At 40.9% G+C, this 27,080-nt stretch overlaps 1 protein-coding gene across 1 annotated transcript in view; it reads right to left on the minus strand.

The window, feature by feature from the left end:
• Window positions 1-27,080, minus strand: part of LOC126187863 (DNA polymerase epsilon catalytic subunit 1) — a 332,843-nt gene that overhangs the window by 123,756 nt on the left and 182,007 nt on the right. Inside the window, exons 23-25 of the mRNA XM_049929181.1 lie at window positions 17,546-17,720; window positions 9,175-9,341; window positions 504-837 (exon numbers count right to left, since the gene is read on the minus strand). Of these exons, the coding sequence (XP_049785138.1) occupies window positions 504-837; window positions 9,175-9,341; window positions 17,546-17,720 (676 nt within the window). The remainder of the gene's footprint in view (window positions 1-503; window positions 838-9,174; window positions 9,342-17,545; window positions 17,721-27,080) is intronic.

Raw genomic sequence — 27,080 nt, forward strand, 5'->3', positions numbered from 1 at the left:
AGGCTTTGGGTTTAACTTCCAAACCATGCACCTCTTCCCTCTTAACATGCACACATTTTCCATCTAATAACTTTCCCTTCTTTCTTCTTGTGTGATTTCAACATCATCATGATGATGATCATCATCATCCTAATCATCATTTTTTAATCTCATATTCCTTGAATTTAATGACCTCTATTCTTATTAAACTGAGACTTTTCCCCCTTCCTATATAACTCTGCCCTCAGCTGTTTACACGCTAGTCTATATACTGAACTGCCATTGTTTTCTCAAATATAAAGTTAGCAGCACAGACCCTGTTTAATGCTGAATGGAGAACACTTACAGAAGTTTCTTGAAATCACCCATCAATATTTTAGTGCTTTACTTTAAGAGCTTAATCAGTTTTACTACTTGAAGTGTTGGTACTATTTCTAACATTACAGTCCTACTTACACTACACAAATTATTTCAAATGCTTTCAATATACATTAAGACAGTGGCTGAAAGAAAATGCTGCAAACCTGTTATCATCAACTTCTCGCCCTCCAAGATCTGGTCTTTCAGTTGGAGAGCACCACAGGACAAAATTATTCTTAATAAGATGTCTTGCATAGAACAGATCTGCACCAAACAGAGGTGGATCTGCTGGAATATTCCCAAGTGGCGCATGAAAATATCTTGCTTGTTCTATCATCAAATTTAGTACAACATTTGAGTTGAGATAGTGGCGTACCACATTTCTTGCAACTGTACGCTGCCAGTTCAAATCCCACTGAATCTCAACATCTTTGACATGAATGGGAATCAATGGGAATTCTTGTAATCCTGGCATATTTGAAGTCAATGTAGGCAGATCTGGAAAATAAAAAAGTATTGTCAACAGAGATGATAAAATACATGATGAACGAACACACACACACACACACACACACACACACACACACACACACACACACACACAGAGAGAGAGAGAGAGAGAGAGAGAGAGAGAGAGATCAAAAGCAGGACACGGAAGAAAAAGTTACGCCTAAAGTACAAGTGAGACACCAAGTGATACTGAGGTACACACATAATTCACGATCTTTACTATGCAGTTAGTAACAAGAAAGAATAAAATGGTAAACAAAACAATAATTATAGATTAAACAATGGAAAACCAGGATGGAGTGTAACAATATTATGAAAAGGGAAGTTGCCACTCACAATATAGCGAAGACACTGAGTCGCAGATAGGCACAACAAAAAAACTGTCACCAATAAAGCTTCCGGCCAGTAAGACCTTCGTCAAAAAACTGAGCCCACACAGCCAGCAGCAGCACCAGTGCATGATGGGAGTAGTGACTGGGTGGGAGCAAGGAGGAGGTTGGGGGCGGGGAGGGGTGGTGGAGAGGGAAGTGCTGCAGGTTAGCTGGAGGGCTGGTGAGAGGTGCGGAGGGGGAAGGAGGGGGCTGCGGAAAAGGAGAGAAGTAAAAAGATTAGGTGTGATGGTGGAATTTGGGCAGTGTAGTGCTGGAATGGTAAGAGGGAAGGGGCTGGATGGGCGAGGAGAATTACTAATGAAGGTTGAGGCCAGGAGGGTTATGGGAACACAGGATATATTGCAGGGTAAGCATCCACCTGCACAATTCAGAAAAGTTGGTGTTGGTGGGAAGGATCCATTTTGCACAGGCTGTGAAGCAGTAATTGAAATGAAGGTTGTCATGTTTGGCAGTGTGCTCAGCGACAGGGTGGTCCACTTGTTTCTGGCCACAGTTTGTTGCTAGCCCTTCATGCGGACAGACAGCTTGTTATGCGGCACAGTGGTTGCAGCTTAGCTTGTAAATCACATGACTGGTTTCACAGGTAGTCCTGCCTTTGATGGGATAAGTGATGTTTGTGACCAGAGTGGAGTAGGTGGTTGGGGGAGGATGTATGGGACAGGTCTTGCATCTAGGTCTATTACGGGGGTATGAGCTATGAGGCAAGGGGTTGGGAGCAGGGACCCACAGAAATATCAGTCCTTTCCAAAGGTCTCATCTTTTGCCCCACTCCCAAATTCAGTCAAGCAGGACTTGTTAACAACCTTCTCTCCTTCTTCCAGTCCCTGCAGTGGAGACACTTTTTCGCCACCAACACTACCAGTCAGACTCAACCAAAGACCAAATGCTGAACCCTGCCGAAGTCAGTTCACTCCTCCATCCAACTGGGATCCACCACCACTGCCCCCAGGACACCCCCTGTTAACTTTTCAGAATTTCTTAACCTCAAACCTCACCTCACCATCATTCCCCAAATCGCTCAACCTGCAAACTAACCTTACAATAGCAGAAAGAACCACAGTGTGCCATCTAAAAACTGATCCCAACCTTGTAATACTGCCTGCAGCAAAGGCTCCACCACTGTTTTTTTTGAACCACAAGGATTACCTGGCAGAAGGACTTCGCCAACTGTCAGGTACTTCCACCTACAAACTTTGCAACAGTGACACAATTCCAGAAATTCAGCAGGATCTACAGTCACTCCTCATATCCTTAGGCCCATCCCAGAACCTCTCCCCGGAGTCCATCTCTCTGCTCACCCCTACCACTCCCCGCACTCCTACCTTGTACATGCTTTGTAAAGTCCATAAACCCAACCACCCAGGACACACCATTGTGGCTAGTTACTGTGCCCATACTGAGAGAATCTCTATTCTTGCAGACCAACACCTCCAAGCTATTACCTGGAACCTACCCTACTTTCTTTATAGATACCTACCATTTCCTCCACCAGCCCTCTACAGCTGCAGTCTCTTTATCAAACAGTGCCCTACTCATCATTACTGATGCCACCTCCCTTTACACTAACATCATCAATGCTCATTGCCTTACCGCTATTGAACACTACCTTTCCCAACGCGGGCGCTGATAACCTCGCTGTTGTGTGCCCTAAAACACCAATCATCATCATTTCCCAACGCCCGACAGCTTCCAAACCCTAAACACCCAGAATCCTAAACCCCTCACTTGGTTAAGATTCATTGATGACATTTTGCAATCTGAGTTGAGGGTGAGGACACCCTATCCATACTCTTCCAGAACCACCTCAACAACTTCTCGCCAATTTGCTTCATCTGGTATCACTCAACCCAACAAGCCATCTTCCTAGATGTTGACCTCCACTTCAAAGATGACTACATTAGTACCTCTGTCCATATCAAACCTACTAACCACCAGCAATACAACCACTTCGACAGCTGCCACCCATTCCATACCAAGAAGTCCATTCCACATAGCCTAGCAACCCGTGGAAGTCACATCTGCAGTGACAAGCAATCCCTCTCGAAATATACCAAGGGTCTCACTGAAGCCTTCACAGACTGTAATTATTCTCCAAACCTTGTACAAAAAACGAATCTCCCATGCCTTATCTTTCCAGTCTCCCACCACCTCCCGGCCACTGAGGAGCATTCCCCTCGTAACTCAGTACCACCCAGGACTGGAGCAACATAATTATATTCTCTGCCCGGGTTTCAACTACTTCTCGTCGTACCCTGAAATGAGAAATGTCATGCCCACTATCCTTCCCACCCCTACCACAGTGGTATCCCACCGTCCACCAAACCTACGCAATATACTTGTCCACCCCTAAATAACCCCTGCTCCCAACCATTTACCTCATGGCTCATACTCCTCTATCTGGTGAGTAGCTCAAAACATGTGATCAATTTTCACACAGTTAGTAATTTATTTTGAGCACATAAACCAATAAAATTTCTCTAGGCCACCTACGGCTCTGTGCATTACCAAGTTCAGAGGACAAATGGACCTGAGTGGCAGTGAGTTTTAAAATGCCTGGAACACACAAGGAGTGTCAAGAAGGTTCACATTATGACATCTAGAACACGTGGAAGGAGCAGCAATGATGTGCTTAAACACACAGAGCACCTAGAGTCATGAGCAGGAGCACATTTTAACATGTTTGGACCATTATGTGTTGAATGTCTTTGTGTGCACTGATATTAGTCTAATCAATTTATTTCACAGCTTAAATTACAAAGCCCTAAAAGTAAATAGTAGGAATAATACTAGGTACAGGGATGTATCCAGGCACACAGTCTTCATTCTCCAACCCATCAGACCTATTTCAGTTAAGAACTTAAGACTATCTTCCTAACAGTACAAAAGCCTAAAAAACAGTCAACACAAGATAGTAAGAAAACGGAGGGATTGTGTGTGTGTGTGTGTGTGTGTGTGTGTGTGTGTGCGCGTGTGTGTGTGAGGGGGGGGGGGGGGGCGGTGCTTGTGCTTACTCTACACTACAGCAGTTAGCCTCAACCCAAAAATTGTGTAATTTAAGTCAATATATATTATAAGTAGACTAGTGAGAGCTTCATTTAACATGGAAATTATGGGACAGGCTTAGTATGTGTTCCAGCTGATTGCCCGCCCCTGATAGCTGAGTGGTCAGCGCGACGGAATGTCATACCTAACGGCCCGGGTTCGATTCCTGGCTGGGTCCGCGATTTTCTCCGCTCAGGGACTGGGTGTTGTGTTGTCCTTATCATCATCATTTCATCCACATCGACATGCAAGTCGCCAAAGTGGCATCAACTCGAAAGACTTGCACCAGGCGAGCGGTCTACCCAACGGGAGGCCATAGCCACACAGCATTTCCCATTGGACTTCATGTCAAATGCAGCTCAAAACGTGTGATCAATTTCCATTTTCTGCAGACAGCATCATGCTGAGTATGACCATTTGATCCTCTTGGTGCGTGTTATCATGTAACTATCTTTACAACATCTACAGGAGTTTCTCCTTTGCAATTCTAATTATTAATGTGCAATTTCTCTCAAGGAAATTAGGGGCTGGCCTAGTTCTGTCCCAAAACCAATATTAAAAATTGTTATGTCCCTCTCCCCATTCCCCAGGGTCACATTTAATTTCGCAGATTTTATGGGATCTGTTGCTAGTGGTCAAGGTACAGTCAACTCTATCACATCCAACCACCAACAGTAGCTCCACTTTAACAGCTCTCACCAGTTCCATGTCTAAAATGCTATTCTTTACAGCCTTGCCATCTGTGGACGTCACATTTGCAGGGGAAAGCAGTTGTCAAAATACATTGGTAACCTTACCAGAGTCCTTACTGACAGACAATATTCTGTCCAGCACATCCATAAACGAATCTCCCATGCCATCTACTCCTCTGACACCTACAAACCTGTTAACCAACCACCATCCAGCAATCCTCTGATCATCCAGTATCACTCTGGCCTTGAAAAGCTCTCACATCCTTCATAGTGAAGGCTTCGACTAGCTCTCATTGTCGCCCAAGATAAGGTATAGTGTACCCAAAATCCTATCCACATCACCCAAAGTACTGTTCTGCCACCCACCCAACCTACAGAATACCCTTATTCACCCCATTCCAACCCTATGCCCAATCCTGTACTGCATGGGTCATTCCCCTGTGGTCAACATAGGTGCAAGACCTGTTACATACACTCATCCACTACCTCCTACTGCAGTCCAGCCACAGGTATTTCCAGCCCTACAAAAGACAGGGGCCATGTGCGAAAACAGTCATCTTATGTATCAGCTATGACACAGCTAACTGTACAGCATTCTATGTTGGCATGACAAGTAACCAACTGTCTGCTTCAAGAAAGAGCCACTGTCAAACTGCAGCAAATGGCAAATTTGATTATCTCGTTGCCATATATGCTGCATACTACAACACAAATGACTTCTACAGCTGCTTCACTATGTGGTCCACGTGGATACTTCCTTCCAGCACAAGTTTCTCTGAACTATGCAGCATATCCTGCATTCTTTCTACACCTTGGCCTAAAACTCCACTAATCTGTTCCCAATGCCTCACCTATCTATCTTTTCTCTCTTCTGTCCACACCACTAATTTCCCAGCCACACCATGCTCTGTCTTCTCCCACCCACTCTTCCTCCTCTCCATGAGGGTATTCTCCCATTCTCCCCCCCCCCCCCCTCTTTCTCTCTAAGCTCCCTTTCTCTGTTGTCAGGTACATTGGTATCTGTGTGTATGAATGTATGTACTTTTGGTCTAACGGGGGGCAGGAGAGGAGAAGGAGGAGGAGGAGGAGAGCTCGTGTGAATGCAGTTTCTTATTATGTACGAGGGCATTTCAAAAAGTAAAGATACAATGGCTTACAGTCCTTAAATAGAACATTTATTTAGAAAATGTCAGTTACATCTTATTAACTGGATTATTTGTTATTTTTCAACATAATCATCCCCATTATCCAAACATTTGTTAAGTTGGTGCACAAGCTTTTGTATCCCACAGTCATAGAAGGTTGCCGCCTATTGTCGGAACCACATTTCAACTTCATCTTTGATCTCTTCATTGTCGTGAAATGATTTTCCACCAAGATGTGACTTCAGGTAACGCAAGACATGGAAGTCGGTGAGCGCAAGGTCCGGGCTGTATGGCGGATGGTCCAATACGCCCCATTTGAATTGTTTGAGTGGTGCTTTGGTTACAAGCGCTGTGTGAGGCCGAGTGTTGTCATGAAGCAAGCGGACTCCACTTGTCGGCATTCCCCAGCATTTGTTTTGAATTGCCCTTCGAAGACATTTCAAAGTCTGGCAATATGCAGCAGCATTAATTGTTGTTCCAGTCGGCATAAATTCCAATAGAAGAATACCTTGTCTGTCCCAAAAAACAGAAGCCATGATTTTCTTTGCTGAAATCGACATTTTGCATTTCTTGGCTTCTGGTGAATTCGAATGGTGCCATTGCATTGATTGTTACTTGGATTCAGGTGTATGGTGATAAGCCCACGTCTCGTCACCTGTCACAATGTGATCAAGGAACTCATCACCTGCTTCAGTATAGCATGTGAAGAAGTCGAGTGCAAAGCCCATCCTTTTCTTTTTGTGTTCTTCCGTTAACAGTTTTGGAACCGAGCACGCACACAATTTCCTGTACCCTAACTCGACAGTCACAATGTCATAAAGTGTTGTCATTGACACGTCTGGTATGATCTGATGCAATTCTTTCAATGCGAGACATCTATTTGCACGAATTGCTTTCTCTGTTCTCCAAAGAAGGGCATTAGAGATCACAGATGGCCGACCTGTTCTTTGTTTGTCATGAACATCGGTCCTACCTTCAGAGAAATGACACCATTTTGTTACATTTTGTCGATTTATAATGTTCCCATAAACAGAAACAAATTCTTTGTGAATATCCGCTGGTCACTGACCTTTTGCCTGAAGAAAACGTATGACGGAGCGCACTTCGCACTTGCCGGGATTCTGATTCGGCGCAGCCATTTTAAACACGACCTACTCCAACCAGAAGCAACGTTCAACTGCCGAACGACCGCGAGGAGAAAGCTAACGGTTCAAGGTTAACACCAGTGTTACCAACTTGCTCGCCAAAACTCTTCTGTTTCTGGTGTACGGTGTATCTTTACTTTCTGAAATACCCTTGTATTTCTTTGCTCCGCACATCAGTCTGCTATTGATGAGTTGTTGCCTTTTTCTTATTTTACATGTTGCTCTATGCCATTCAAACTGCTTTTGGCATTTGAACGTTAAATATCTTTCCCTAAATTCCAATTTAATGTATTTATACATGGATTATTATCTATGTTTAACAGTTGCTTTCCCAATAAAGTAAGTATAGCACTAATAACACATCGAAAAATTCCTGGGCTAACAGAAGGAATCAAAATATCATGTACAAGGAAAAGTAAAGTGTTATGGTCAGGACAAACAAGGATGTAAGATAGATTATATATTACAAGAAATGTAAAGCGTCATTTTAAGGAAAATGATCAAAAAATCAATAAACCTCTGTATAATGCCAGAAATTAATAAATCCAACAATAAAATTAAATCTATATGGGCAATAGTTAAAAGAGAAAGTGGAAAATTAGTTAAAAATGGGAGGACTCTGTTATTAAAGAAAACGGCAAAATAATGAATGATAATTTTTGTTCCAGTCCGGTGTGGCACATAGACTGACAAAATGCACACAAAGGCGTTACTGATGTGGCACATAGACTGATAAATTCATATAAAGATGTTATTGCAAGATGCTTGATTCCCATATTTACTGAGTAAAAAATATTTGTATATTTCTGAATGATGTCGGAGTAAGAGCCTACATGTTCTTCAGTTTTGGTAAATCTTTATTCCAAACTGTCCACAGCTAATCCTTCTGCTCACTTGCCAACAGCCATAAAAAGCTTAACAACCAATGAAATTCACTTTAAGAGAAGCCTAAAGGATTTATTGGTGGCCAACTCCTTTTACTCCATTGATGAATCCTCTGTAAAACCAACTGATTTGTGTGTACATAACTTCTGCACCATTTCAGTGCAGTAATGTGTTCACTGTAAATAAGTATTATAGTAGTTGTATTACATGTTTATTACCTTATAAATAAATAAAAAAAACTTTTTAATTTTAAATTCAGTGCATTAGTATTTGTAAAATTACTCTTTCATATAGTGTTCATTAAAAAATGATGATCATTCCACTTGGGACCTGTGGAATGGTACATTAGCTTATTTGTTTTAGTTGTAAAGATTTGTCATGTATTGTTGTTTTTCTGACATGTTCCACATCCTGGAGGACCTCCTCACAATGGATCAACTGGAATGAAAGTAAATCTAATCTAACCTAAACTAAAAAGTTAATATTATTGGACAGAGACATTGGGTAACATGCACATATAAACTGCTGTAGATATGTAACATTACGAAGTAAAACAGCATGTAATGCGAAGATCTAAACTATTGTAATTATACGACTTTATCAGATGGAGATACTGGGTAACATGGACAAATAAACAACTTTGGCTCGCATTGGGCCTCTGGTGAACATCTATATTTGTGGTTTCTTTAGCTTGAATTTAGTTGTAATGCTATATCTGAACAATGCTCTATTTTCTCTCGATTAAATACAAATTAGTATAGGTATGTATGTCATCAACAACTTAAATATACCAAAAGCGATGAATGATTTACATATTTAATTTATGACTGTAACACAAAAAATACTGGTCATGACATTTACTATTCTTACATTAACAAGACAAACAGCAACATCCCTTGTAAAATATCCTCCATGGTGAAGAATGGTAAAATCAACAGTAAAAGATCCCATACAGATTTACTGTGAATGTTTGCCAAACACAACAGAAAAAACAAATATTTACAAAAATTTATTTTCAACTGACCTATTAATGATTGAACAGCAATAAATGTGGGTCCTTTCTTCTCATCTTTGTAGTCTTGGAGAGCACGCTGTATAAGACGAAACACCTGGCGTTGATCTGTCTCTATACGGACTTCAAATGATACATTCTTAGGAGGAAGTGAATCCTCTGATTTCCCTCTAGTAATCCTGTAGTAACATGAAAGTGTTTCAGCTTAACTTAAGACTGATCTAGAAACATATAGAAATGAAGTTTATTTATTGAACACTAAACTACGTGAATTTATTGTGTCTCTACAGTAAACTGCTGAGACAACACAGAAACTTACCAATCACACAAAGTTTCATTATTAAAAGTTTGGCTAAAGTGCACTAAACAGAAGGACTGTACACTTATTTCTTTTACAGGAAACCTACATGACTTCTGGATCACACCTTTATGATAATATGGAATATTTGAAAGTTTGATTGAAGTGTCATTGTAAACCATGAGATTAGGAAACTACAAATTGTTATTAACTTACTTAGTAAAGGAAAATCCAATGGTGAGGCAATGTAAACAATGAGTAGAAAGAACCCTTCTACAGAATGTGTGCTACATTGAGCAAAACTGACAACTCCGCCCATTAGAGAAGGCTAAAATGATTAATTCACACAGAAGCTCTAAATGGAAATGACAAACAACAGTAATCATAGAAGTTCATCACGAAGATTGAAGGTAAAATTATTGAGAGGATGAGAAAAAAGCCACAGACTCTTGTGGAACACATACACAATCACATTCATACTAAGTGATGCAAACTGATGCAACATGCTACCAGGATACCAAATGACAAACACCCTCAACTGTTGTTGATCTTTAAAGTGGCTATTCTTCAACACTGCCACAGGTAGTGCAGTATATTTTGTAACTACAAAATTAACAGGCTTCAGAGCCTTTTTGTGAGCAACTGTTTCTGATGGTGTGAATTCTGTCAGATATTTTCGAGGAGAGGTGGAATGGGCCAGTGCAATAATTTTTATTATGTAGAACCATGAGTCAGGAAGCAAAAAATATCCCCCCCCCCCCACCCCCTCCCCTCTTCCACACTAGGGGTCATCATCATCATCATCGTTCATACTATAAAGAAAGGTGTTCCAATTGCATTTTTTCACTCTTTTTTGCTATGATATTTATGTCAAAACAAGCTCTTTAACCCCACAGAAAAGCATGAATCTGTCAACTTTTTCCAACATTAAGAAGAATTCTAATCAATTTTTGACCAAAACTAATAATGAGCTTTATGATAAGCAGTTGTAAAAACACATGTACTATACCTTGTGCCAAAATTGTGTAACTACATTTCATGGCTACAGTGTTTAGCCTGTGCTTCTCCTATTGAAAGACTGGTCATCACTAAAAATACACTTTTTGTTTGGAGCTGGAGTAGTAGTTTATTTAACTTGTCTACAGATCTTCATGCTGTAGATGCCATTTGTCGTTCAATCTGTGGCCGCTTCTTCATACGAAAGTCTATTTTGTTACACTGATGAATCCCATACATCTGTTTCCATTTTTGCAATCATATACTGTATGTCTGTAACTGATCTCACACACAATGCAATGACCATATAGGAGTATGAGGGTTGGAACTTTAATAGTGGCAACTATTTATTTACAGCTCGTACAAATTATTCTCATGATGACTGATGGTATTACAGAGAATATTTTACATTGGTTAGCTGAACAGCAAGAATCATTTGCCACAGTGTTGCACCACCGATTGCAAGTGCTGGACAGTCAAACCCAAGTACTTCAATCATTGGCTTCTGTTCTGTCTAGTTGGCATGCTCCCCAGTCTGTGTTGCCTGCTGTTTTGCCCTCCATGGTTTCCAAGGTTTATCCATTTCCCTTTTCTACATATGATGAGTCCACTGAGGAATGGGAATGGGAAGCATACGAGAAACGTCTGCGACAACACTTTCAAGCTTTGGGATTACTGATGCTATTTTATGTTGTGACTAGTTCTTTTCATGTATATTGCCAAGAATGTATAAAACCCTCTGTCAACTCGCCCCTCTGTAGGGTCCTTTTTCTTTAACATTTGGCCACATGTTTGAACTTCTTTCAAAATGCTACTGCAAGCGCACCCATGTTATTGCATCCTGGGTTGAGTTTTACCACTGTGGAAAGCAACCACAAGAGGTGCTACCATTCATTTAGCTCTGGATCGTGAGGTGCACGAGCATCCCTGCACTATGAAAATACATCCATCTCCAAGGTTTTAGGTATTGCACAGTCATTCAAGCTGCAGATGACCAAATTTAGTCTTGGTGTGAGGTATTAGCAATCCAAACCTCTCCTCCACACCAAGTTTCAGATACTTAGCTGGGACCAAGCAAGTTGGTGCTCTGGTTAGCACATTGGACTCGCATTTGGGAGGACAATAATTGAAACCCAGATCCGGCCATCTTGATTTAGCTTTTCCATGATTTCTTCAGGCAAATGCCTTTGAAAACGCACAGCCATCTTCCTTCCCATCCTTCTCTAATTTGATGGGACCAATCACCTTGCTGTTTGGTCCTCTTCCCTCAAATCAATCAACAAACCAACCAACCAATACTTCGCAGGGGGAAGATATAGTCACGGCGATCCACACACAATCACAGCATCAAGATGGCCGGCCTTGCTCCCAGCAGCAGTAGAACCAACAAATTAAACAAGCCAGCAAACACGAATGTACATGTTCCATGTTCCTGTCCTGTCCTTATTGGTGTGGATATGAATGTAAGCATTGTATCAGCTATTTCTGTTGCTCCAAACAATGTTTTCATTGATGTAATAATTTTTCATAAAGTTCTGCACATGCAAGTGGATACAGGAGCTGCGGTAACCTTGTTAAACTCACAAATTTACATGGACCAGGGTTCCCCTCCACCTCTCCCAGTGTCATGAACATTAGGTAAATTACAATAAACAGAGTATTCTTATACTCAGCCAATTCTCTGCCCCAGTGACCTACAAGCCAGTAGACCGGTCACTTACATTTCTTGTTGTAGATAATGCATGTAAGGAAAATCCTTATGGATTAGATGCTTTTAAGTTATTTCGTTTTACCATTTCATATGATGTGAATTTAGTGTCTGAACAAGCACAATATACACAGTTAAATGTGTTAAGTTTTGAGTTTTCCTCTTTGTTCTTTCCTGGATTAGGGTTTGCCGAAAATTTTCAAGCACTCATTACCATGAAACCTTCTGCTCAGCCTTGTTTTTTCCGGGCCCATCTGGCTCCAGCGGCACTCAGGGAACATGTGAAAGATGAATTAGATTGCCTCACAGAATCCGGTGTTGTTCGGCCTATTGCATCAAGTGAATGGTCTACTCTCCTTAGATATAGTAAAGGATTTGTTGGGTCGGTTATGCCTCTGCGGTGGTTTTAAAGTTTCTGTGAATGTAAAGGGTGACACACGGGAGACGGACTTTTTTAAAGAAATAATACTCAGCCAACTTTAAAATTAATGCATGTTTATTTACAAAAAATCAAAGCTCATTATTTGCCATTTTAGTTAACAAAGTTATTTGTGAAAAATAATGTCGTCAAGGTCACGTGCATCATTTTGAATGCATGACTCAAGTCTCTTCTCAAAATCCTCCATCACACAGACTACAATCTCTGCAGGGATGGTAGCAATTTCTTGAATGATTGCATTCTTCATCTCGTCCAAATTTCGTGGTTTGTTGTTATAGACGCAGTTCCTAAGGTACATCACAGAAAAGAGTCACATACTGACAAGTCTGGAGACCTGGGAGGTCAAGGAACATTGCCAAAATGTGAGATACTCTGACCAGGAAACATGCATCTAAGAACTGTCATTGAAGTGTTTGCGGTGTGCAATGTTGCCCCATCCTGCTGGAACCAAATGTGTTTTAAAGGAATTCGTCGTCTTCTTAGGTCTGGTTTCTAGAATGTTTCAAGCATACGAATCTAATGAACCAAATTAACAGTAACTGTGACTCCGTTCTCTTTAAAAAAAAAAAAGGTCCAATAATGCCAACAGAGCCAAGAGCACACCAGACTGTTACTTTTTCTGAGTGTAGAGGACGCTGGTGGATAAGGTGTGGATGCTCTGGAGCCCAGTAACATAGGTTTTGCTTATTCACGGTCCTGTTTAAATGAAAATGAGCTTCATCGCTCATCAATAAAATTTCATTTTCATTCGATCCCAAAATCACTTGCATTCTGTAAGCGAAGTCTTCTCCTACAGCAAAATCAGTTTCCTTAAGTTGTTGGACAATGAGCATTTTGTAGCGATGGAATTTTAATTCTTTATGCAAAATTCATCTAACTGATTCACGATTGATTCGTAACTCACTAGCATGATGTCTAGCTGACCATACTGGGCTTCTAACTGCCGCTTGCCTTACCCTTTCAACATTTTCTGGTGTCATTACTCTGCGTCTTGGGCCAGGATGTTTCTTATCAAGTATGTTTCCAGTTGATCTGAAGTTTTCCACCCATATGAGGATTGTGTTACGGCTCGGAACAGCTCCATGTCGACCGACATTAAACAGCGCACGAAACAATCGCTGCGCAGCAATAACAGACTCACCACTTTTCACGAAACTGTCATAGACAAACACTCGACGTTGCAAGTCCCACTGCTCCATAGTGACTGAGTAAATGAAATGGCGTCTTGTGTGGATCAGAACTATCCCCACCATGACCACCTCCCACCACCGTGCCCTCAGTACTACGCAGTCCCAAAACCGCCTGTCTCCCGTGTATCACCCTGTACAATCTACAGTGGATACATACCTGACACCGTGACCAGATAAACTCTTCGCAAAGTTATTAGGTGGTAAATATTTCTCAAAAACTGACTTGTCGGATGCCTATTTACAGCTCCCTTTAGATACAGAATGACAAAATATGTTAGTTGCCAATACCCCTTTAGGACTGTACCAATATTTGCAGTTGGTTTTTGGAGACACCAGTACTCCCACTATTTTTCAACATTTTGTGGAACAACTAACAGCATCTGTGCCAGGTTGTGCAAACTATTCGGATGACATTATAGCTTCCAGCAGCTCCGCTAAGGAAGCTTTACAACATCTTCATACACATTTTTCTGTCCTCCAAGCAGGCAGGTGGAAGTGTAATTTAGAAAAATGTCAATTTTTTCAACCTTTTATTGTTTATCTTGTGTTTGAAGTTTCTTGGAAGTGTCTCAAACCTCTGCACCAACATGTTTCTGCTATTGTGATGCTTCCTAGCCCTACGTCAGTCAAAGAACTTAAGGTTTTTCTAAGGAAAGCCGCCTACTATCATAAATTTGTGTCTGGGGCTGCAACAACAGGTTTGTGAAACTGCATTTTCCACAAATAAGATCACGTTGCAGTCTGCGCCCTGCTTAGCGATGTGCCAACCAGGCCTCAACTTGGACCTTGTGACGGACGTTTCACATACAGGTTTGGGGGCGGTATTGGATCATAGATACCCCGATGGCTTCTAGTGGCCTATTGCTTATGCCTCAAAAATGCTGACTCCTGCTCAAACTAGGTACCCTCTGATAGAAAAGAAAGCTTTGGCCATTGTATTTGCTGTGAAGAAATTGCACATTTTTGTGTATGGTGCCAAATTCCACCTGGTCATCAGTCAAAGTTATTGGTTTCCTTTATCAGTCCTGTGTCGTTACCGGATAAAGCGGCACACCACATTCAACGTTGGCATTTTTTTCTTTTGCGTTATAACTACAAGATTCATTTCTGCCCTACGAATCACCTCACAAATGCCGATGCTTTGTCCCGTCTGCCGGTTGGTCCAGATCAGGATTTGATCAGGAGGAATTACTTTGTTTTCACATTGATGTTGGCACACAGCAGACAGTTGATGGTTTTCCTGTAACTAGCACACGGATTGTGAAGTCTGTAGCTTCAGGTCCCATTTTGCAAATCATAACATTCTTTCAACATGGCTGGCCGGATTCACTACCTTCCCATGTGTCCAACAACCTCTGTAGTTATTAAGTCTTTCGACATTAATTCTCTGTTGTGGATGGAGTTCTGCTTTCAGACACATATCACATGGCCCCACAGATGGTGATCCCCTCAGTGCTTTGTTTGGAGGTTGTTTGTTTATTACATTCAGATCATTGAGTGTATAACACACAAAAGTGTTTGCCCATTGACACGTTTTGGAGCAGCTTGGATTTCGTCCTTCGTCCTCCACCTGGACATCACCATGTGCAGCTGGCATGCCTGTTCCAGCTGGGTGTGGCTGCCTGGGCTCACAGTTTCAGATGTTGCCCTAAATGGATTCCAGCTGTTACTGCCAGATGCCAAGGCCAGCATCTCTGCAACATCTGTATGGAGGACGACCTCTGCTTGATGCTCCATGATCAGCTTCACTTTCGTGTGGATGGCCACGTGTCCCCTGATGTCACACCACTGCCTCCGAGCCTACTCAATCAGGCGTCACATCACCTGCTGCTGTCGGGTCTCCACTCCCGAAACTGACAAGGGCATCCATCTTTGGTGGCAGAACCAGCAGTTCCTCTATTACTTTGGACACAATCGTCAGGGATTTTTTGTCACCTGATATCAGTATCATCAGCATCGTGAGCACCTTTACCAATGCCAAAGGTCAACATGGAAATAGCCATGTGCTATGTCATCCACAGAGAGCACCTCAGGCGTGCGTGCGTGTGTGTGTGTGTGTGTGTGTGTGTGTGTGTGTGTGTGTGTGTTTGCTGTAAATACTATTTGTCAGTCACAGTTTCAAAGTTATGTATATCCTACACAACACTGCACCTATAAAATGATATAAATACTGTTTTTTACTGTGTGATAGAGCAGCACTGTATAAGCAGAGTTTTCTGAAACTGTGGAAACAGTTAACACCTCATGTTGATCATAATTACTGCTCATAAAAGTTGAGGGAGCTGTACGCAGGAAGACTGTGGTACTTCAAAAAATATTGCTTATATTCAATGTACATGAAGGACAAGCTTATAAGCTTATGTTGATAGCTGCAAAATACTAACACAAATTCTTTACACATGAATCGAAAAGCTGACCTCTGGGAAGCTCAGTTTGAATTTTGGAGAAATGTAGGAAGACACAAGGCAATACTGATCCTACGACTTATCTTAGAAGGTATGTTAAGAAAAGGCAAACCTATGTTTATAGCTTTTCTAGACTTAGAGAAAGCTTTTGACAATGTTGACTGGAATAATTGCTCTGAAATTCTGAAGGTAGCAGCGGTGAAATACAGAGAGCGAAAGGCTACTTACAACTTGTACCGCAATAAGAGTGGAGGGGCATGGAAAGGGGAGGGAGTGAGACAGGTTTGTAGCCTGTCTCCGATGTTATTCAACCTGTACATTGAGCAAGCAGTAAAGGAAAACAAAGAAAAATTTGGTGAACAAAGTAAAGTCCAAGGACAAGAAATAAACACTTTGAGGTTTGCCAATGACAATGTAATTCTGCCAGAGATTGCAAAGAACTTGGAAGAGCAGTTGAATGGAATGGTTAGTGTCTTGAAAAGAGTATATAAGATGAATATCAACAAAATCAAAACAAGGATAATGGAATGTAGTCAAATTAAATAAGGTGATGCTGAGGAAATTAGATTAGGGGGAAATAGTGCACTTGAAGTAGCAGATGAGTTTTGCTATTTGGGCAGCAAAGTAACTAATTACGGCCAAAGCAAAGAGGATATAAAATGTAGACTGGCAATGGAAAGAAAAGTGTTTCTGAATAAGAGAAATCTGTTAAGACCAAATATAGACTTAAGTGGTAGGAAGTCTTCTCTGAAAGTATTTGTCTGGAGTGTAGCCCTGTATGGAAATGAAACAAGGATGATAAACAGCCTAGACAAGAAGAGAATAGACACTTTTAAAATGTGGTGGACAGAAGAATGCTGAAGATTAGAGGGGTAGATCGCATAACTAATGAGGAAGAACTGAACAGAATTGGGGAGAAAAGAAATTTGTTGAGCAACTTGATTAAAAGGAGGGATCAGCTGATAGGTCACGTTCTGAGACATCAAACGATCATGAATTTAGTACTGGAGGGAAGTGTTGGGGGTAAAATTTGTAGAGGGAGACCAAGAGATGAATATGGTAAGGAGATTCAGAAGTATGTAGGTTGCAGTAGTTATTTGGAGATGAAGAGGCTTCCAAAGGATAGAGTAGCATGGAGAGCTGAATCAAACCAGTCTTTAGACTGAAGACTACCACCACCACATCTGCTGCTAAAAATGATTAAGCCAGAGAGGCACTTTTCATATACTGTTTTAGCAAACTATACCGTTCATAAACAATATCACTCAAAAATTCCTGTAAATTTACAACTTATAACTGTAGTAACATGAATATACTGACATAAAAAGAAGGCAGAAGGTAACTCACTTCTCTGTGCGTGCAGTCTCATAAAGTCGACCCATGGCAGGCATGTTGTTAGTTCTTACAGTGTCCAAAACAAAAATTAAAGCCCGATTAACTGGTGTTAGGAAAAGTCCAAACATTGCTCGTGGACCCTGTGGTGCTCGAGTTTGGTACAGAAATATCCTTCTCATCGACCCACCTGTAACAAGTATAGCAGTCTTATATATCCACATAAGGGCCTAGTAAACATAGTGTAGTGCTTCAGCATATTATGTAACAACAATTATCATTCCTGTACATAAAAGACATGCTTAGATCAACAATTGGAAGTATGTGCTTCTCAAATGCTGATAACAGAAAAATCATTTGTAATTACAGCAATATATACCTATTCACTGGATAATTTTCAAATATTTTTAGAGAAAGTCAGCCATTATCATGCCACCCAAAGCAAATGACAGTCTGTGCCAACTATTAATATTAATTTTCTGATATATTGAGATAAAAGAAATGGTTTGGAAATGTTATGTAACACTTACACTAACACTCCAACCAGAACTACACATGAAAAAAGTAAAATAGTAGAAAACACATTTATATGTATATGAAAAGTTAATGAAATAAATTTATATCTGGAAGCACAGCAAACCACACTTAATAATTATCTGATTACAGAAAGTGGTGTCACAGGAAACAGTTAAAACTAATTAATAAACAGATAATGGAAAATTACAGAGCAATGTTAGAGGAAGCTGCAGAGGGATGTGTAAAATATGACAGATGTAAATTTTACATTTAATGAATTTAGAGATGACTTCTATCAATCCTTAATGGCTGTACTAATAAATAGATAAAGAGAACTGGCTTGCAGAAGAATCAAAATGTCATGAACAAGGAAACGGAAATTATATGAAATGGTTACGACAGTAAAGTAGTGGAGATTTCATATTAAATGTACATCTATACTCAGTAAACCACTGAAGTGCATGGCAGAGTGTGCTTACCGTTGTACCAGTTATGAGAGCTTCTTCCTTCTCCCTTCATGCATGGAAAAGAATGACTGCTTACATGCCTCGAGAGCAGGTTGTGAACAGTCTGATATTATCTTAGCAATCCTGATTGGAATATTACATAAAGGGTTATAGTGTATTTCTAGATTCTTCATGTAAAGCTGCATCTTGAAACTTTCTAATTAGGTTTTGATGGGATAGGCTGTATCTCTGTTAAGGTGCCTGGTATTTCTGTTTTCTCAGCACCCCTGTGATTTCTCTCATTGGCCAAAGAAACCTGTGACCATTCACACTGCTCTTCTTCGTACACATTCAATATCACCTGTTACTCCCACTTAGTACTGGCCTCATACACTTGAACAATATTCTAGGGTATGCCACATGAGTGTTTTGTAGGCAATTTCCTGACTGCATTTTCCTACTATCCTACCAATGAACCAAAGACAGCATGTGATTGAGTAGATGTGATCACTCCACTTCATATACCATCAACCTGTTATATTCTGGTATTTGTCTGGATTGGCTGGTTCCAGCTAGGAGTTACTATAGTTTTTGGTTTAAGTGCACAATTTTACATTTCTGAACACACCAATTTTTGCACCACATTGTGAAATCTTATCAAAATCTGACTGAATATTTGTGCAGCTTTTTTTTTCATTACAGATAAGAGCACCATCTCCAAAAAGTCTAAGATTACTATTAACATTTTCTCCAAGGTTATTAATATAATACATGAACAGCAAGAATTCCAATACCTTTATCTGGGGCTCGACTGAAGTTACTTCTAACACCTGTCAATGACCTATAGAACATAATGCATCCTCCTTATCAAGAATTCCTTCAGCCAAAATACATTTTCACTTGATACCCCATACAACCATACCTTTGGTAATAGGCATAGGTGTGATATTGACTCAAATACTTCTCAGAAGTCAAGAAATATTCTGTCCTCCTGATCCATCAGTGTTAGGATGGAGAAGGAGATTAGTGTTTAACGTCCCGTCGACAACGAGGTCATTAGAGACGGAGCGCAAGCTCGGGCGAGGGAAGGATGTGGAAGGAAATCGGCCGTGCCCTTTCAAAGGAACCATCCCGGCATTTGCCTGAAGCGATTTAGGGAAATCACGGAAAACCTAAATCAGGATGGCCGGAGACGGGATTGAACTGTCGTCCTCCCGAATGCGAGTCCAGTTTTAGGATGTCACGAGAGGAAGGTGCAAGTAGTGTTTTACAAGATGGATCTTTTTGGATCCACAAGGTCATTCCATTCAAGATAACTCATTATATTTGAACTTATAGTATGTTATAAGATTTTACAACAGACAGATGTCAAGGATGCTGAACAGCAGATGTGTATTTTTTTTTTCAGTGACAGGATGCAAATGTTTGTTCAAAGCATATACAGTATATTACGGTTAAAAGTGAGATTAACTTAGCTGCAAATTCAGAATAGAATTTTACAGAGATTCCATCGGGCCCTGAAGCTTTGTTCAGTATTAGCAACAGCATACGTATCACTCATCTCTGCCGTGGTGTAAGAATTAAACTGTGGCAATACTTTGCTGCCCTCAATTTCAGTTCCTGCGCCATCAGTGAGTGCTTGGCAGTGACAGACTTCTCATAACACAGGAATTTCGTGAAGCTTTGTAGGAGGTTTTTCTATAAGATATTTGTCATTAAAGGCTTCACACACTGCCACTGTTACAGCCAATAATCTTTTATTCAGCACTGTCCTAATTATGGCCCAATGCTGTATTTTATGCCCTTTGTGTAGTGGCTATTACTTCTTTAGAAGTTTCTTTATAGAGACTGTATAGTATGGAGGGTCCCTCCCATTAGAAACTATTCTATTAAGAACATATCAATTCAGTGGTTGGTCAACTACTCTGCTAAACAAATTGTTGTTAAAGGAAACAGAAAAATAATGAATGACAGGTGTCAGGTACCCAACATTTCCTGGAATTATCTCGGGAGATAAGTGTGTACAGTTCAAGGAATAACGCAACGGAATACACACAACAAACAATGCCAATGTGATGTACATACAGCCAAATTGCAATGCTCTGCCAAGGAAATTAAGAATGTAATTAGCTCCTCGTAAACCAAAAACTCACGAAGTTGACAATATCTCAATTAGATTACTAAGATGCTGTTCACATGTATGTAGTGTATGCAGTCACATTCGATAAGACCATGCTATCACAAAGTTATTTCCATTCAGACTGAAATGTGGTGTTGTCAGACATCTTTACAAGATGTTGTTGTTGATGATGATGATGATAATGTAGATGATATTACGAGTTTAAAGGTATTAAAAGTCTTGGTTATCAGCCCCTCATACCACTGGAATTCACGTAAAAGGAGAAAGGTCAGCTCCAGGATTAATAACTTTGTTATTGTGGTTAAAAATTTGTGGGACAGTAACATAACCCCTTAATGTCTGAATAAATTTCTAGATGAAATGTAAAAATCAAAAATAGTGGTGATTTAGAGGAACCTGAAACACTCTGGAGACTGCAGCACTTGTCAGAAGCGCTGGTAGCTTCACGAAGGATAAGTGTCTACTGGTATTGTCATTCAGAAACAGTTAACCTTCCAGTTATTAACACAGCATTTGTATGATGCAAAGTCACAACACTCAGCATTAAGGGGTTAAGTAAATGGTTAACAGTGACATAAGGCCCAGGCAGCTAGAAACTGTAGCTGGTCATGGGGAACAAATGCCGATGTTAAAGCAGCCGCAGCTGGAGGCTCCCCACAGCAGATACCTGAGGCGGAAATCACACCCTCTGCAGCTGCGCCTGCCAACATCACTAAAGCACACACCAAGAAAGGTAATCAGATGACTAACATGTGACGAGAAAATAAAGATTTGTGTAGTTTAGACAGCTCATTAGTTTAAGCAGTAAATAAAATAAAATATGTACATAAAAGTTTAAAATGCATGATGATGCAGGTGGAGAAACTAGGTAGAGGCATGTCATAGTGAGGGGTGCGCCCTCCGTACCTATCTGACGAACACTGAGATATAGTAACTGTTGTTATAATATTTGCTTTCCCTCATGAAACACACACCTCTTTAAGCTGCTATCCCATTGTCTGCAGGTACGTGGGATAGCAATGTAAACAGGTTCATGGCTTGTCTCGGATTATCCAGCAGGGAACACACTGTGAGAATATGGGCTATTGTTAGAGAACAACCACAGCTGCAACTCCTAATATAAAAGGATCTCGTGGATATGTCTGGTCTGGCCGATACACAGTTGGCACAGTATGATTGCATCTTTCCCAGGGTTTGGATAGATGCCTTGGTGGCTCCCTTGATTGCTCTCAGCTTGTTGAGGGTTGTGGCAGCGTACCATTCCATATCTGAGGTTTTCAAAATTTGATGCCTCAGTTGCAAACACAGATCTTTGCCCGGTTAATCCGAGTCCACGGTTTTTTGCTGTGGTTGCATTTTTAGTTAATTTGTGAGCGAATTCATTTCCTGATACGAACAAGTGGCTTGGTGACAGATGAATGTTGTGGTTGTTCCAAAGCTGGGAGACCAACTAATAGGTGTTGGGTGTTAGCAACCAAAACGTTTCTGGGGTGTCACCAAAATTTTCCTTGTAAGCGGCTCAGGGAGTCACTACAAATCAAGAAATCCTTTGTTGTGAGAGTTTCGATATGTTACAAAGCCCAGTATATGGCTCCACAGTGTATACACTGCATGCACTCAGCAGAGAATATTTTTTGTGCTCACTTGTGTATGCAAAATCATAACAAACAATATCACTGACTTTCAATCTATCTCTGTAGATGCAGTCACGATTGGGATAGCTGTGCAGAACTGAACATTACTGATATCTGAGAATGCCAGGATCTGTATTTCCTTTAGGGCCATGGAAGAGGTCCAGCCAAGCCACAGGACTGGGTACACAATGTGGGCAGGGGCAGAGGGGTGGGAAGGGTGAGTTGCACTGAGAGGGAACCCTATGTGCACAGACAAGAGGAAGGAATTGGAGGTCCTTGTAGAAAGGGCCTCCAATAGTGACCCAATTGGTCTACCTGTTTTGGGGGCATTTGAAAAGTGTGATCTTTTGGTTTTGGAACAGACTCAACTAACACTATGAATGGGTGGGGATCTGATAGATAGTAAGCGCATCTGATAGGCAGTAACTGCAGTGTCCTCCTCAGGAGGATGTCTATGGAGCTTGTACATTGTCAATCAAACACCACTGTGGTGGACAGAGTCTAACAAGTTTAGTATGGATGATGCTGCTGATATACAAGCAACAAACCCATAGTCCAAGCAGAATAAGATCAAAGCTTTGTAGAATCACACAAGAATAGTGCAGTCTGCTCTGCAGGAGGTGCTGCTGATAGGTCTGAGGGTCTTAAGTTTCCTCATTCAATTTGCCTTAGGTGATGTACGTGTGGTAGCATAGTCCTAAAAATTTAATTTTTCCAATGAATTCATGTAACTTGTTACATAAGTGAGATTGTGGTTGAGAATGCATAGTTCTGAGTCAACTCATGATGAATTTTCATTGAGAAAAATGATGTCCACGATTTAGGCCCCAATTTTGTACTTCCTATACGGTTCCCTGAAGTTGTCTCTCTGGTGTGCGCAAAGATGTAGAACGGTAACACAAGCAATAGCCATCTGCATATATTAACAGTGAGACCATGGGTCCCAGGGCGGTCATTACACCATCGACTGCAATGGTGTAGAGGATTACACTAAAAAGTGATCCCCAAGGGACTCCATTTTCCTGTACATATTGGTCGCAGAGGACTGAACCTGTCAGGACCTTTAACAGACAGAGGGATAGGAAACTGCATAAAAATGGGTAAGCAATCCCTGAAAGCCCACCCGTGCAGTGCAAGCAGGATGTGATAGTGCCAGGTGGTGCTGTACGTCTTCTGCAGATCAAAGAACACAGCGACTGGGTATTAGCAATGTGCAAGAGCTGCTTTGAAATTGCTAGAAATGTCCTCTGTCTTCTGATACCAACAGTTGTCAATTGACTGTTCTTTCACATAATTTATACAGAGTATTTGTGAAAAGTGTTTCTGAAGAAAAGATTCGTTAACATCAAGTATAGATTTAAATGTCAGGAAGTCTCTTCTGAATGTATTTGTATGGAGTGTAGCCATGTTTGGATGTGAAAATGGACGATAAACAGTTTAGACAAGAAGTGAATAGAAGCTTTTGAATTTGGTGCTAGAGAAGAATGCTTAGGACTGAATGAGTAGCTCAGGTAACTTATGAGGAGGTAATGAATAGAACTGGGGAGCAACCTGACTAGATGAAGGGATCAATTGATGGACACATGCTGACACATCAAGGGATCACCAATTTAGTATTAGAGGGAAGTATTGGGGGGGGGGGGGGTGTAAAAAGTGTACAGGAGGGCAAAGAGATTAATACAGTAAGCAGATTCAGAAGTATGTAGAGTGTAATGGTTACTCGGAGATGAAGAGACTTGCGCTGGATAGATTAGCACTGAGAGCTGCATCAAACCAGTCTTCAGACGATATCATCATCTCACCAAATATGATCAATGGCTGAGGGAGATGCCAGGAACTACTGTGGGCAGAAGGTAGCTGCAAATGCTTAGTCCATACCTCTCAGGATGAGATGTGGGCCTTCAAAGATTATACCTACTGTTCCTAACACTCCTGCTTTCTTTTAAAAACAGTTCCTTCACTAAAAAATACTGTTAAATGTTCCATAGAAGGATAGCATTTGTCTTGTTGAAGCATCCTTCTATGTGCACTGATAACTGAGGCCACTTCTTCGAACCACTGTGGCACAGGTTTCAGAACAGGGCATAATTGTTTTTGCAGCGTTTATAATCACATCAACAGAGTTATTCCTTCGATATCCTTCTCTTGACTGGTCTCAAAAGTTGCTTTGGACGTGAAAGGTTGCTAATTGGCTTTCCAAGGTGGCCAAAGTTTTTGTATCCCATTGGTCGGTGGTTTGAGAAAAAGACAGTGATAGGAAGGTCGTCATGGGTGTTCTACTGGATCAAGGGTGAGATGCTTGGGTTACAGATTGTAAAGTCTATGGCTGAGTATGTTCCACAGTTCACACTGAAATGTGTTGCACCTCCACTGTTAAGCTGGTATACTTCTCATGCTAAAATTACCTGCTGTTGCTTGGCTATTGCTAGATGTGTTTTAGCTGCCCCATAGAGGATTGTGCATCAGTAGAAGGGGGAATGGAGGTAACTGTTCCATTAGCTCTACCAGCCAGTGATGTGGTATGTCTCTTTCTGTGGGCAGACAGTGCCCTACCTGATAGGAGGAAATGGACTGACACAGCTTCTAAGGCAGCATTTAGAGACACCTGCTTAGTGAAAGTGTCTGTACATATGAACATGATGCTTCCACCAGATTGGCATTAATGAGATTTTGACAACACAATTTTTAATTTTTAACATTAGGGAGTTGTGTTTCTGAGAACCATGTCTCCTAAATTGGCACATCAACTGAAGAGTAAGTAGCCATAAGTTGATGGAATCTGACCACACGATGATGACAGCCATTACAATTCCATTGGAGGATATAAGATTGGGATCTGAAAAAGCAGCAACGGGAAACAAATTAATTTGCTGTTGATTTATGCTTCACATGAATGTGTGGCTCTACATTGGCATTAAGACGCTTGACCTTGGGGTTGGGGGAGAAGATGGATGGGAGGAAGGTGAGTCAAATTGATGGGAACATCAAAACTTAGTTTCACTTTTTGAGTTTTCTTTTTTGTTCTGGACAGGTTTTGGTTTCTATTAGAATTATACTACACTTCTCCTGAGGGGGGAGAACCTTGGCAGGTGTACTTTTCCCTGGTGATTACTAGGGAGAACAAGGTGTCTACACCTGTGCTGGTGGAGTGGTTACCAATGGTGCTGTGACTTTTGAGGTTGAGAGAGTTGACGTCCTCTCTCTCAACTGAAAAACATTTTTTGAAATATGCCTAGGGATTTGAGTAGGTGTTTGAGACCACACCACCATCGTGCTAAGTGTGGTTTAGTCACAATGTTTGCAAATTATGATGTTATGTCAAATGAGTGTTGTTCAAACTTATATTAGTACTTCGATTTGACACGCAGTCCAGGGTTTTATATTCTGGATTTTATTTTCTCTCTTGAAAACTGGGTATGTCAGTGAATAAGGAGGTTGGCATTTAGGGTGGTTTAGACATCTAGGGGTTGTCTTGTCAGGTATTCTCTCATGAGTTGTCCTTACACATGATCCACAAGTAGGTTCATTAGTACAGCGAGAGGACATGTGCTAAAGTATCTCATTGGTGAGGAAAGAAGAGTTTTGCACGACATCTATACACCAAGACCTAAACTTTCTCAGGTAAAGCATTTCCATCAAAGATTAGGATAAAAGCTCCGATGTTTACCGTATTTACTCAAATCTAAGCCGCACTTTTTTTCGCTTTTTGTAATCCAAAAAACCGGCTGCGGCTTAGAATCGAGTGCAAAGCACGCGGAGGTTCTGAAAAATGTTGATAGGTGCCGCCACAACTAACTTCTGCCGTCGGCAAGACGAGCTTTTTTTCTCCGCCCCGAGTTTCGACCACTGCATTTTCATACATTGTCCAATGAAGTAAATACAAATTCCGTATTGCTCATCTTCGAATGTAGCAGAATTTCAATGTACTACGAAAATCCGACTAGTAAGACTGTTTGGGATGTTTGTCAATATGGCCAACTCTACGTTCTCAATTTTTCCTACCTGTGAGAAGAGATGGTTGCTAATAGGAACCTGATGAAATGTAAATCACATGCAGTGATATTCTTCACCATAAGAATAATACGAATATAAACATTGTGGCACGTATTTTTCATGTTTGCTGCTATCTCATTTAAATCCTGTCTGCCTAATAAACTACGAAACTAGAGTGAGACAACAGCAAACGCGGCAGAATATACGTATCGTGTCATGTTTATATTTGTATTATTCTTATGCCTAATAGTGATACAGTCAGAAATGAAGCACAGCAACTGACTAGATTTTTAAATCTAAGATGACTCATTTCTGTGCAGAATTTGATGTACTAAAGAAGCGGCCGCAAAGATTTTCAAACGGAGAAAAATTTTCACCTACTCTCGTTCAGAACATGTTCTATCATACGCAGTCTATTATTTGGTTCTTGATCATTATCAAAGAAAGCAGCAGTGTAAGTAACAACAAATAGCAGTCTCTTGCCACTGTTTTGCTAATGAGATGATTCCTCTTTTTTTTTTTTTTTTTTGTAAGCGGTGGTAGCACGCACAAAAGCAAGCCATGCCGCGAGCGGCGACAGGTCGTAAACACGCACTATCAGAATGCGACTAACAATGCATGACACAGCACAGTAATGCATTTTTAGCTTAAGAGTGACGTAAACACCTATAACAAAGAAAACGGCAATTATCAGATCGAAGCAAACTAAGCAATCGATTCACACCAGACGAAGCACGTGAAAAAGGAAGGGTACCGAAATAAATACGGACGGAGCGCCTGACGCATAGCAATGGCTACCTGGTAAAGCTTAACTGCTATGC

This window comes from Schistocerca cancellata, chromosome 5, assembly GCF_023864275.1.
Source record: "Schistocerca cancellata isolate TAMUIC-IGC-003103 chromosome 5, iqSchCanc2.1, whole genome shotgun sequence".
Classification (NCBI taxonomy): Eukaryota; Metazoa; Arthropoda; class Insecta; order Orthoptera; family Acrididae; genus Schistocerca; species Schistocerca cancellata.